At 40.7% G+C, this 14,152-nt stretch overlaps 1 protein-coding gene and 1 pseudogene across 2 annotated transcripts in view; both read right to left on the bottom strand.

Moving 5' to 3' along the window:
• Nucleotides 1-14,152, bottom strand: part of Pde6a (phosphodiesterase 6A) — a 70,214-nt gene that overhangs the window by 43,716 nt on the left and 12,346 nt on the right. For both annotated transcript variants that reach the window (XM_027949327.2, XM_071612246.1), the window contains one exon: nt 6,554-6,628. In XM_027949327.2, coding sequence (XP_027805128.2) covers nt 6,554-6,628 — 75 coding nt within the window. The remainder of the gene's footprint in view (nt 1-6,553; nt 6,629-14,152) is intronic.
• On the bottom strand, nt 1,820-2,574 carry LOC139705812 (eukaryotic peptide chain release factor subunit 1 pseudogene; annotated as a pseudogene).

Here is a 14,152-nt window from a genome sequence, read left to right as displayed (position 1 = left end):
CTGGGGCTTTGGCAAAACTGTTTCCCCCTGGCCAGGGAGTTCTAGGACCTTCCTGACTACCTTCATGTCTTTGCCTTAAGGCCATCTGCCCTTGGCCTGGCTGCTTGCTATACTCCCCAGCAAGCCCCAGGTTCCCGTGCCTGGCAAGCTGCCTTACCTATGTCTCTATGAGACTCTCTAGAACAGTTTTTTTTTTTAAACCCACAGCAGAATCAATCAATGTGCTTTCAGAAAAAGCAACAAAAAAACCAGTGTGCTTTAGGTAAACAGGACTTTTTCAACATACTATAGCTTAGTCTGTTGCCTACAAGGCCACATTCACACTTAAATTCACCAGACTCTGGGAAATCCAAACAGAACCATCAAGGGCACCTTTGTTACCTTGAACTAAGTGACTAACACTGTAACACAAGGAGCTTTGGAAAAGTCACCAGTATAGCTGTTGCCAGACCATGGTGCACAGAGATGCAGCAGTTTAAAAACTAGCGCTTTTTAAAAAAACTTTGCTTTTTCATGAAGCCTAATTAGCCTATATAACTTTTTAATAATTAAAAAAAATACACACCATTTTAATTTTTAAAGGAGATGAAGCAAGATGTAGCTGCTATGAGGGAGTTTTAGATCCAAGATTTGGGGAGACTCAAGGGGTTGGAATTCAAACAAAAAGATATATAAGCTATAATCCACATCCTCAGCCTTTTTTATTTTTTTAATTTTGAGGCAGGGTCTCACTTAGTTGTTTAGGGCCTGGCTAAGTTGCTGAGTCTGGCCTTGAACTTGGGATTCTCCTGACTCAGCCTCTGGAGTCACTGGGACTATAGGGATGCACCACCGCTCCCAAACAAAAGTCGTATCTCTGAGATGAATGTGGGAGATGAATGTGAGAGTCCTGATCAATGATAACAGGGAACATGAAAGGCATGATGGCAATTACGGTTACCACAGGGAAAAGCATTCTGAGTTAGAACCAGGCCCTGCTAGGTAAGCCTAATTGGCGGGTGTGTCAGATGAGGAAGGCCAGCCATCTGGAGGTTTGTTCTCCAAGACAGAGAGATGAGCTAGTGGAGCAAAGGCTAGAACTCAGGCTTTCTCCCACCAAGCCCACACCCTTGCCAGAAGATCCACTTCTGGCCAGTCCTGTGGATATCTGTCTGGTCCCCAGCTCAGGCCCCTGCGTGTGTTCCTCACAGTTGTGTCTAAGGCCTGGGGCTGACTTCAGAGATGAGTTCATGGACAACACCCAGTGGCTGGGGAGGTGGAGGACCTGAGGAGCTATTTGGTCAAGCTCAGCCTAAAATCAAGCAACCAGCCAAACCCCAATCCTCGTTTCCTGGACCATGGTCTTTTCCATGACAACTTTACTCTTGCAAAGACAAAACCTCAGATGACTGAGATGGGGAAGGATTTGAGGAAAGAAATTTTTTTTTTCACTACTTCTATTAACTTTTGAAGATTTATAGCAGATAAAAAGTATTTTTGATTGTATGTATGAAGGTTTTTTAAAAATCATTTTTTTCCCACAAGATAAAAGAACAATTTCACCATGGAGTAAAGGTAAAGTAAGATAATCCTCTTTTTTAAGTTGTCCAAAGTGGCATTTAGGATCTTCATCGTTGACGGCTGTGCTAACCCCATAACAAACTAAAGTGTAGGGTTGGGTCTGGCTTTGTTCCGGTTTTCTTAACAGTCAAAGCTCATGGATTAAGTTCTAGATATATTCTAATTGTAAGTCAGGGATCTGCTGGGATTCTACCACTGATATGCTCCTTGGGACAGACGCTGGAGGGCGAGGCACATTTCACTGGACCCATGTTGACTACTAGTGGTCATCAAGGTCAAAGCATTTATCATCTCCTCTTTGGTCTCCCTTTCCCTGGAAGTCTGCTCAGTACTGTGAAATACTTGTAATTCTACCAAATTCTTTCACAAACTGGGATCCTTCTTGTGACTTAACTGTAGCAATTTTCTTTATTTTTCCTCTCTCTCTCTGTGTGTGTGTGTGTGTGTGTGTGTGTGTACTGGGGATTGAACCCAGGGGCATTCTGCCACTGAGCTTTATGCCAGCCCTTTTCATTTTTTTTAAATTTTGAAACGGGGACTTACTAAGTTGCCCTAACTGACCTTGAACCTGTGATCCTCCTGCCTCAGCCTCTCAAGTGTCTGGGATTGCAGGCGTGCCCCACCATGCTCAGTTTGTGACAATTTTCAATGCAGCCCCCATTTTTTTATAGTTGTTTGCAAACTACTCCAACAGAGGTGTGCTCTCAACCAGCCCATGTTTCTGTCCTTTTTGTGAAGTGAGATTTATCATTCTCTTGTTCCAGAGTTAGAGAATTTTGTCCTTTTCCATGCTTTAGCAATGAAGAAAGTATCTCAATATATCCAAATTTTCAGACTATTAGAATCTCTATAGCTTCCATTTTCAAAAGCTTTTAGTGTATCTCTAACTCCAAGAGTACTTGTCCCTGTCCTGGATGGTTATATTGTCTATTAATTTCTTCTCTTGAATGATTTCAAGCTAGAGAGGATTTCAGTGGGTAACTCAATAGCTGGTTGGATCCGTTTCACTACCATAGGATGCATCAACTAATTTTTTCTTTTCTTTTCTTTTCTTTTTTGTACTAGAGATTGAACTCAGGGGCACTTAACCACTGAGCCACATTCTCAGCAATTTTTATTTTATTTTTTTATCTAGAGTCAGGGCCTTGCTAAGTTGCTTAGGGCCTTGCTAAGTTGCTGAGGCTGGCCTTGAACTGGTGATCCTCCTGTCTCAGCCTCCCAAGCTGCTGGGATTACAGATGTGTGCCACCAAGCCTGGCACCTGCATCCATTAATTCTAAAGCTTTCATTGTGACCTCTGATCAAACATATCAGAATGATAAAATCAGATGATCCAGTTAAAGCAGGACTAATCACGTTCTCTTTGTCCCCAGAAATAAACAGCTGTCTGCAGTCTCTGCTACTTTCAGAACAGTTACGTGTCATTCTTAAATGGGCAAAATGCAAGGCTGACTGACCTCCTCTGCTGTGTTTCTTCAGTAGATCCACCATGGATTTGTGCAGGACTTCTCTCAGGTGTCCTTGGAACTCACCCCAGAACACACACTGCCATCTGTTCCAGTGGAGCTGCACTTGACCATGATCTGAAAGCAGTGCTGTAAGAGCCTCTATATAGAACTTCCTGGCACACAATAAAGCGACACATCAATTGATTTGAAAGGGTCAAAGTCCATGTTGTCTTTCTTTTCCTCTCCTCCTTTTGTTGCAGGACTGAAAGGCAGTCTTCTTGTGACTTCATGTTAGATGTAGTTCCAAAGCCATCAGATAACATTTTTGCCACTTGGACAATGATATCATGCTGTGCCATTGCATGGCCGCCTCTAAGCTCTTAAGAGCTTCTTGATCTTCCAGATTCCCCTGGGCCTCTTGGCCTCCTGGGTCCTGGGTGGGGGGCTCCCTTGCTCTAGGCTACTACACGTGCTGCAATCTGCTTGAGGGTGAAGAATTAGCTCCTGACATTTCTCTGGCTGACCTGGAGCTGGAGATGGTCTCTGACCTCTGACCTAAGGGCTCAGCTCTGAGAGCTGAATATCAACGCAGCCAAGGCAATGAGAGTGTATTAAAGCTGGTATTGTCGAACGTTATGAGGATCTCTATTCCAGTTCTCCAGCTTCTAGCTTTCCAAAATATATAGGTTCACATTGTACATGAGCTGGAGAAAAAGCCCTGTGAGGGCTGGGGATGTGGCTCAAGCGGTAGTGTGCTCGCCTGGCATGCGTGCGGCCCGGGTTTGATCCTCAGCACCACATACAAACAAAGATGTTGTGTCGCCGAAAACTAAAAAATAAATATTAAAAATTCTCTCTCTCTCTCTCTATCTCTCTGCTCTCTCTTAAAAAAAAAAAAAAAAAAAAAAAAAAAGCCCTGTGAGAACACATCAACTCTGCCAACATGGAAAAGCTGCACATTAAAAGCTGTCTTTGAAAAGGAAGGGCATCAGGCTGAGGCCTTAGCTCAGTGGCAGAACACTTGCCTACCATGTGCAAAGGCCCTTGATTTCATTCCCAGCACCAAAGGAGAGAAAAAGAAAAAAGGAGGATAACCCAAATAATATTTTGGGTGGGAGGTACCTAGGATTGAACTCAAGGGCACTCGACCACTGAGCTACATCCCCAGCCCTATTTTGTATTTCTTTAGAGACACTGAGTTGCTTAGCACCTCATTTTTGCTGAGGCTGGCTTTGAACTCGTGATCCTCCTGCCTTAGCCTCCCAAGGCGCTGGGATTACAGGCATGCACCATCGTGCCCATCGTGACATAGTATTTTTGAAATAGTATTGACAGCAAGACATGATGCATTTTTTTTAAATTTTATTTTATTTTTTGTGCAAACCCAGTGAGGGAGATGTAGAAGTGCTTAGGTGGTCAGGGCAAGATGTCGAGTGAGGAGGTTGGGAGCTGGGCCGGAACAAATGAGCATGGAGAAGGTCTTCCGATGATGTCAACTTCCTGCTTGATAAAAGTGCTCGTGGACACAAATGGGGGACCCAAACAAACTGATAATTCTGTACTTGTGCTCCTAAGTGGGGGATCCAACAGAAAAACAAAAACAGACACGTGGACAGAGAAGGCACTAATCAATAATAGTGAGGAGCACATGGACAAGGGAGTAGATAAGGAAAGGAGGAAATTCCAGACTCCATAAAAAGAATAGGCCAAAACTCCTCCACTGGATTCCCAGCTTTAGGGTTTTGGGGAGATGTCTATCTCTGTATCTCTGTCATCTCTGCAATAAGCCTACTTCCTATTTGCTGTCTCTGTGTACTGTTCTTCAATTCTTTGCTAAATGGAGACTACGAAGCCAGCCCCCCTAGATGGCACAACAGGATCTTGCACATGCTAGGCAAGAACTCAACCACAGAGCTACATCCCCAGCATTGATTCAGCCTTGGAAATGCAATCATAAAATTGTGTGGGCAAAAACATAATTTGAAACTGGATGGCAACAGTTTACAAAGGTCATTTTGGATAAAATATAGCAGACAAAATAAATTCCAAGTTTGAAATCTCATCTGTCGTGTATATGAAGCTCACAAAGGTGTTAATTTTGAATTTCCAGAGTTTGAATTAAGACTCTTTATCATTCACAGTCATACAGGCATGTGTGAGTGCACACTCTGGGCTCTTTATTTGGGTGGAATCAGGCCTCTGGGAGAAACTGATATACCATTTCACACAGAATGAAGATTCTTATGGGAAGAGAGCTGAACTAATACTCAATTCAGAATAAGACTGTCTTTCTTACTGTTATGATTTGGATCTTATCATCATCATCATGGTCATCATTATTATCATAATTATTATTTTATAGCTGGGATTGAACCTAGGGGCACTTAACCACTAAGCCACATCCCTAGCCCTTTATAAAAATGTTTTATTTACAGACAGAGTCTCTCTAAGTTGTTAGGGCTTCATTAAGTTGCTGAGGCTGGCTTTGAACTCGTGATCCTCCTGCCTCAGCCTTCTGAGCACTGGGATTATAGGTGTGCACCATGGCACCCAGCTTGGTTTGAATCTTAAATGTTCCCTCAAAGTTCCTGTGTTGAAGACTTGGTCCCCAAGCAGCCATGTTCAGATGGGGGGCCTTGGGAAGTGATGGAAGTATGAGGGGTCTGATCTCAAGAATGGATTAATCCATTGATGGATTCCTAGCTTAGTGGGCCTGGGCAGAGGGCCTTTGTTATAAGGCTTCTCTCTCTCTCCCTCTCTCTCTCTCTCTCTCCCCCCATTTCCTGGCTACCATGAGGTGAGCAGCTTTACTCCACCATATGCTCCCTGCCATGATGGTCTTCTTGACCACAGGGCCAGAAACAACAGAGTCCAGTGACCACGAAGTAAAGTTTCTTAAACCATGAGCCAAAAGAAATTTTCCCTCTTTCAGTTGATTTTATAAAGTATTTTATCACAGCAATGGAGAATTGACTAACACATTTTCTGATCCTCTGAGGTTCCTGCTAAGCTTCTTCAGTTACTCAACAGGTTCTGTAGGCCGTTTGAGTGCCAGTTCTATGTGCCATGTGTCACATCCACATCCCATGCACATCTTTTTGGCATCTCAATTTTTCATTCTAAATATTGAACCTCATTTTTAGAATGAGCCCCTATTGCAAGATGCAGGATGGGGATATAGCTTGGTGTAGGGTGCTTGCCTAGCATGCATGAGACACTGAATTTGACCCCAGCATTGAACAACAACAACAACAAAAGTCTTTCTAGAATTTAGAATTTAGAAGACCTGTGAAATGAGGATACTGATTTCTTCCTTAATCTACGTCACCAGGTTACTGTGAAACTTCAGTAAGTATTTAAAGATAACCCTGCAAAAGACAGGCCTGGGTGATTGTGAAGAATTATTCTAACTCAAGAGAGACAAACAAACCCAGAGAAGATAAAAGCATGTGTAAAAAAGAAATGTCCTTCAGCAGCCTACTGTGTCTTATATTTGAATTTTATTAAGCATTTGTTTATATTGAAAAGGCTAGAGAGAGACTTACCCTTCCATCCGGGGTCCTGGGACCGGTATAGGGAGGTGCTTCACCCATCAGAACTGGCCAGACATCGAAAAATTCCTAGGAATGAAGGAATCAGTTTAGGTGTTTTGAAAATAGGTAAAGAAAAAGAGACTGGGCTGGGGATGTGGCTCAAGCGGTAGCGCGCTCGCCTGGCAAGCATGCGGCCTGGGTTCGATCCTCAGCACCACATACAAACAAAGATGTTGTGTCCACCGAAAACTAAAAAATAAATAAATATTAAAAAAAAAAAAGAAAAAGAGACTAAGAAAAGAAGGTTAACAGATATGAATCATCTGTTCACTAAAATCCAGAAGGTGGGAAGAGCTTGCTGGGATCCAAGCATGGAAGAGCAGTGAGACTCACTGGAATCACTAATTGCAGTTACGTGATAATCACATCTGCCCTACAAAATACTGAAGAACCGGGCTTGTCTAATTGTTAGCCAAAACACTGGAGCTGAGTTGGGGCACCCTCAGTGTTGTGGGACGCAAGAGGGAAAGTGGGGTCTCCACGGCTTAGGAATTTACCATAAAGACACACTAACACATGATGGGAAGAATTACCCTCTGCAATACCATTGATAGCAGTGAAAAATAAGAAACAATTTAAATGTTCAACCAGATGGACTTATTAAAATAAATATGGCACATAATTATTAACAACATCAGTAGATAATAATCTATTAACAATGATGTTACAGATGTGTGTGTACTGATTGGAAAGGTGCCCAAACTGGGCACAGTGGTGTACACCTGCAATCCCAGGGACTTGGGAAGCTGAGGCAGGAGGATGGCAATTTCAAGACCAGCCTTGGCAACCAAATGAGGCTCTAGTCCCTAAACAACTTAGTGAGACCCTGAGCCAAAAGGGCTGAAGATATGGTTCAGTCAATTCAATCCTGAGTACAGGAAGGAAGGAAGGAAAGAAGGAGGAAGAAAGAATGAAAGAAAAAAAAAAGAAGGAAAGAAAGAAAAAAATACACAATGGTGCCAAATGTAACAGATAAATCCAACAAGAAAGGTTGCCGCCTCTAAAATGAGGAGCTATTTAATCAAAATAAATTGGAGGTTATTAGCCTGAGGCTGTCTCTGTGCTTTGGGTTCCTGCATAGCAATTTGAGTTCCCACAATACAAAGCGAAACCTAACTTATTATATAAAAGAACAAAAACCCAATTTAGGAACATATTTTCACAGCAAATAGAAGTTTCAGCCAATCCCAGGCAGCCAACTGACTGGATCAGGTCCAAATCAGGCAAATGTCTACCTTTAACAAGTCAAGTTATGTCTGTATTTTACCTCTTAGTTCAATCTAAAAAACCTCAGTGAGCATGCTGCAGAACAGATGTCTCTTGGACATCGTTTGGCCCTGAGTGCTGCCCAATTCATGAATCATTCTTTACTCAAGAAAGCTCTGTTACATCAATTTTATCCTCAAGTTTTCTTTTCACATGGTCAAGACAGGCAGAGAAGAGAGAAAAGAGCCTGGAGAGGATCTGTATGGTCACGCAGTCTCAAGAGGAGGAGCCAGTGGGACCCCACACAGTCTCTGGCCTGCTACTGCGCTGGGTTTCCTTTGCAGACAGAGCTGCAAACCTTGTGTTGGGTCAAGTCTGGGTCCTCCCACCTCCAGGGCTGTTCATTAAGCTGTAATACATAGGCACAAACTGTACTTGGCTAGCCTGGGTTATTATGGGTAGGAGGCCAACCGCACTTTTCCTTTGCTTCTCTCCTGTTTGAACAACACATCTTAGCGTGATGGTTTGCTTGTTCTCATACCATCCAAAGGACAAGCACAAGGGAGTCCACATGGAACTCAGCCTTCATGTCCTCAGCCTTCTGCCCAGTTGAGCCCTTTTTCTAGATGACTAGCAACAGGAAGAAATTCAGTTCTGAATGAAGATCTAAACTGGGGCCTAGCTGAGCCCCACAACCTGTTTGTTGCTAGATATACAGAGATAAATAAGGCACGATTTATTCCTAGAGGAACTCACCACTCCACAAAGGAGACAATCGAGTACTCAGGTAGATGGAGCAAGAACTGAAACAGTGGTGGAAGGAGATTGGAGAGGCCAGAGGAGCCCAGAAGAACAAGTACATTGGGCTGATGCTTTGTGTGGCCAAACACTGAGTGGATCTAAAGGCTGTACCAGGAGAAGAGAATGGCCAAGCAGGGTCGGGTGGAGAGTGGGGCAAATTTCTCTCCCTCATTTGCTCCCTCCCCTCCCTTCTTCTCTTTTTGTTCTTAATTGCTTTATTGAGATACAACTGATGTATCATAGACTATGGTTAGGATATGCTTTCAGTATATCCCCCAAAGCTTCCTGTGCTGGAGACTTGGTCCCCAGTGTGACAATGTAGAGGTGATGGAACCCTGAGGAGGTGGGGCCTTGTGGAAGGTGGCTAGGTAATATGTAATGCTGCCCTTGTCATTTAATTTTTGACGGACCCGAGTTAGTTCCTGAGAGACCAGGTTGTTATAAAGAGAGAACCTGGCCCCTGGATTTTTTTGGCTTCTCTCACTATGTGATGTTATACACATGTGTTCCTGTCTGCCACTGGTTCCTCACCAGAGGCCAAACATATGGGGTGCCCAATCTTAAGACTTTCAGCTCCAGAACTATGAGCTACATAAACCTCTTTTCTTTAAAAAGTATATAGCTTCATGAATTTTGTTATAGCAACAGAAACTGAGCTAAGATACTATAAAATGACTCCACTTGAAGTGTACAATCCCTGGTACCAGGGATTGAACTCAGGGACACTCGGCCACTGAGCCACATCCCCAGCCCTATTTTGTATTTTATTTAGAGACAGGGTCTCACTGAGTTGCTTAGCGCCTTGCTTTTGCAGAGGCTGGCTTTGAACTCTTGATCCTTCTGCCTCAGCCACTCGAGCCACTGGGATTAAGGTGTGCGCCTGGTGGAAATTTGACTATGCAGAATTTTTTGTTGTTGATGTTTATTTGTTTTTGCAGTACTGAGAATTATACCCAGGGCTTTGCATATACTAGGCAAGTGTTCTACCATGAACTTCACCTCCAACACATTTTTATTTTATTTTATTTTGAGACAGGGTCTCAAAAATAAGAGGCTGGCCTTGAATTTATGATCCTCCTAACTCAGCCTCCAGAGTTGCTGGAATTACCAGCATGTGCCCAGCTTGGAAATTCTTTTGATTGCATTCTGAATATAGCTCAGTAGTATACTGTGTACTTAGTATGCACGAGGCCCTGGGGGTAATCCCCAGTACTGCAAATAAATATGCTGAAGGGGGGAAAACAAAAGAACTGGGCATAGTGGTGCACACCTATAGTCCCAGCTACTCAGGATTAGGATCACTTAAGCTTAGGAGTTCTAAGTCATTCTAGGTAACATAGTGAGACTCTATCAAAAATTTTTTTAAATTAAAATAAAAAGGGAAAGAGGGAAGGCAGGAAAGGTAGGAAAACAAATTATTTTGGTTAAAAAGGAATCATTTATCCGTATGATTAATTTATTTGCTACTTCCTGAAGGAGAAGCCAAGAGTATATTGCTGGAATTAGTAATATTTGGCAAAAATATATGACTCAAGAGTATAAAAGTCATATAAATATTTGCACTAGAATTAGAGTCCATATACTAATATCATAGTATATGGCCAACTACACCAGAATCGTGTAAGGAGCTATTTATTTTTAAAGGTAAAATCAGAAAAATAAGCCTATGTGGTACATGGAAATGCAATATATATAATAAAGAGGATTCAAAATGGTGGCATGCTAAAGAATGGCTAGAGGGTAGACCATTCTTTTCTTCTATTTTTTTTTTTTTTTTCAGTGCCAAAAATCAAAACCAGGACCTTTCATGTATAAAGCAAGCACTCTGCCACTGAATCCCCAATCCTGAAGGTAGGCTGTTTTTTAAGTGGAGAAACATAGAAGGAAAAAAATATATACCCCTCTCTCACATCATAAACTTAATTTCAAGATAAATAAAAGATTAAATTATATTAATCAAAACTATAAGGCTGGGTTAGTGCACACCTGTAATCCCAGCAATTTGGGAGGCTAAGGCAGGAAGATCACAAGTTTGAGGCCAATCTCAGCAATTTAGCAAGACACTGTCTCAAAATAAAAAAAAAAAATAAAAATAAAAATCCCTGGGAATGTAGGTTGTAAAGCACCCCCTGGGTTTATTCTCCAGTACCAAAACAACAACCACCACCCAAAATACTACAAAAACACTAAAAGTCAACACATGAGATTTTTTTCAGATTATCTTTATAACATTGGCAGTAAGGAAGTTTTACTAAATAAAAAATAGAGCTCAGAAGCCATAAAATAAATTTTAAATCTTCTATATGTTGAAAGATGTCATAAACAAAGTTAAAATATAATTTATAGGGAAAAAAGTTTACAGCACATGTTACAGATGTATGATCTCCATCATATACAAAGCGCTCCTATGAATTAACAAGAAACAGACAACTCTTAACAATTGACATGTGATATGTCCGGAAGTGCATGGAGAAAGAAAAATCAAATCACAAACAAAAGGACATAGTTCCTCTTCTGAGTAATCAGTGGAAAAAAAAAAAAAAAACTGGAAGAAAAAAGACACCAGTTTTTACCCATATGAATAGGGGGTGGAAAGTATGATGTCAAGAATTGGTAAGAGTTTTGGTAAAAAAGACTCTAATGCAGTATGAGTGAGAATGAAAATTGTATAGCCCTTAGACAAAAAATTTTGAGAAAAGCAAAATAAAAATTAATAATTTCACTTTTACAACTCTATAGACATTTTCACTTAAGTACATAAGGACTCAACTTTAAGGTTGTTATTGCAGCTTTGTCTTTAATTGCAAGAATATTTAGAAATACATTTAATGCCCAACAACAGGGGAAAGATAAATTAACCAGACTATTCAAAAACCTCAGATATGAACTACAGAACAAAGAAGGGGATTTTTACTTTGATTAATCATGGCTATTTATTTCAAATCAAGCCTCTCAATAGGAAAATTGCAAAATTTGGGGTGTATGTATGTAAAAACATTGATTTAAGGAATCATAGAGCTAGCAAGGCAGCAAGCACTTAATGAGCCAAGATGCCAGTGCTAGAAGCCTGACCAGATTCTACTTTTCATTTCAACCCACTTGCTGACGCCAAAGTTGTTGAGAAGCTAAGAAACTGATAAAAGCTGACAGATGACTCACTGGTCAAGGACAAAATTGTAATTCAGGGCCTGTCAAGGAAGAGAAATCCTTGAAAACACCCTAGGCTGGGATCCACACCCTCCTGCAAAATTTATATCCTGGAGTACAACTGAACCGGAAGCAGACCAGCTCTCACAGAGACTGCAAACCCGCTTGAAAGCAGCATAATCCCTGATTAAGCAACCTAATTGCTTGCCAGAAGTAAAATCATCCATTTTGGAAGGAAATAACATTGTTCCAGAGTTTTAAATCATCTCTATAATTTTTCATACATATCTCTAATGGTCTAACAAAAATGATTAGAAATGTGAAAGATAAGAATTAACTAAAAGATCAAGAAGGGAAACAGATCATAGAAACAGGTCTATAGAAGGTATCCACAGATACTGTTGCTCTCAGATACAGACTCTACCTTGGTCTTTTGTTTGTTTGTTTGTTTGTTGCTGAGACTGGCCTTGAATCTGTGATACTCCTGCCTCAGCTTTCTTTCTTTCTTTTTTTTTTTTAAAGAGAGAGAGAGAGAGAGAATTTTTTAAATACTTTATTTTTTAGTTTTTGGCAGACACAACATCTTTGTTTGTATGTGGTGCTGAGGATCAAACCCGGGCCGCACGCATGCCAGGCGAGAGTGCTACCGCTTGAGCCACATCCCCAGCCCCCTGCCTCAGCTTTCAAAGTACCAAGATCACAGGTATGTGCCACAGTGCCGGCTCAGATTCTAAAGTAATCGTGTTTATGTCTAAGAAATTAAATATAATATAGAGGACTGGGAATATAGCTCAGTAGCAGAGCACTTCCTTAGCATGCTTAAAGCCCTGGGCTTGATCCCCAGCACCACAGATGAACAAAGAGAGCAAGAGCGAGAGCGAGAGCGATAGAGAGAGAGAGAGAGAGAGAGAGAGAGAGAGAGAGAGAGAAGAAGAAAGAGGAGGAGGAGGAAGAAGAGAAGGAGGAGGAGGGGGAGGAGGAGGAGGAAGGAAAAACAAAGGGAGAGAATCTTAACAAAAAACTGGAAATTACAGAGAGAAAGAGAAAGTATGTATGAATAAAATGGAAAATCTAAAATTGAAAAAAAACATACACGAAGACTGGGGATATAGCTTAGTAGTCCAGTGTTTAGCATATGCATAGCCCTGGGTTGATCCCTCACACCAAGAAAAACAAAATTTAAAAAAATAGCTGAAATGAAGAATTCAATATAAAGTTTTACAGTCAATTAGACACAATCAAAGAGAGGCTAGGTGATTAATAAAAGATAAAACAAAAGAAATATTCAAGTTGAAGAACAAAAATATGAAAATAAAAATACAGAAAGTCATATAAGAGACATAAAACATGGTGAAAATATCTAACATATAGCAAAAAATTTACAGCTACTTTTATAACTAGGAAGTATGTTTGCAAATTAAAAAATCAAGGCAGTAAGGTATTATAGAAGAATATATAAACATAAACATACCAATGAGACAAAAATCCAGAAATAGACCCCCACATATTTGACTGATGATAAAGGTATGATAGAGAAAGATGATCTTTTCAACTGAATAGTAGGAAAAGGAGGCTTTCTTCAATAAAAGGTACTGGGCCAATTAGATATCAATATGGAAAAATTAATATTTGCCTTACTCACACTATACATTAAAAAATTTAGGTAGATTGTAGAACTACATGTAAAAGTTAACACAATACAACTCTTAGAAATTGACACAGAAAAATATCTTTATGACCTTGGAGATAAGAAATAGTTCTTATATGTGGCACAAAAATCAATAGCCATAAAAAAATATTGATAAGCTGGATTACATTTTAATTCAGAACTTATATTAATCAAAACACACTATTAAGTCCGGCATGGTGGCACGTGTCTGTAATCCCAGCAGCTTGGGAGGCTGAGGCAGGATTATGAGCTCAAAGCCAGCCTCAGCAATTTAGTGAGGCCCTAAGCAACTCAGTGAGACACTGTCTCTAAATAAAATATAAAAAAGGGCTGGGGATATGGCTCAGTGGTTATTTGGTACTGGGATTTGAACCCCTGGGTTCAAATCCCAGTACCAAATAACGACAATAAAAACATCATTAAGAGAATGAAGCACAGAGCCGGGGGAGATATTTGTAATGCATATAATCAACAGAAGACCTGTGTTCAGAATTTGTAAAGAATATCTACAAATCAATGATTTTTTTAAAAGACAACATAATTTTTTTAAATGGGGAAAGATTGGAACAGTCAGTTCACAACAAAGGATATCCAAATGGTCAGTAAACATGAAAAAGTGTTCAACCTCATCAGTCATTAGGGAAATACATGTTACCATCAAAAGGAAAAACACCACATATCCACCAGAGTGGAAAGTTAGTAAAAATGACAACACCAAGTATTGGAGT

Source organism: Marmota flaviventris, chromosome 5 (assembly GCF_047511675.1).
Source record: "Marmota flaviventris isolate mMarFla1 chromosome 5, mMarFla1.hap1, whole genome shotgun sequence".
In the NCBI taxonomy this organism is placed as follows: domain Eukaryota; kingdom Metazoa; phylum Chordata; class Mammalia; order Rodentia; family Sciuridae; genus Marmota; species Marmota flaviventris.
Note: the sequence above shows the minus strand (reverse complement) of the source record. Positions and strands in the feature narration are given on the sequence as shown.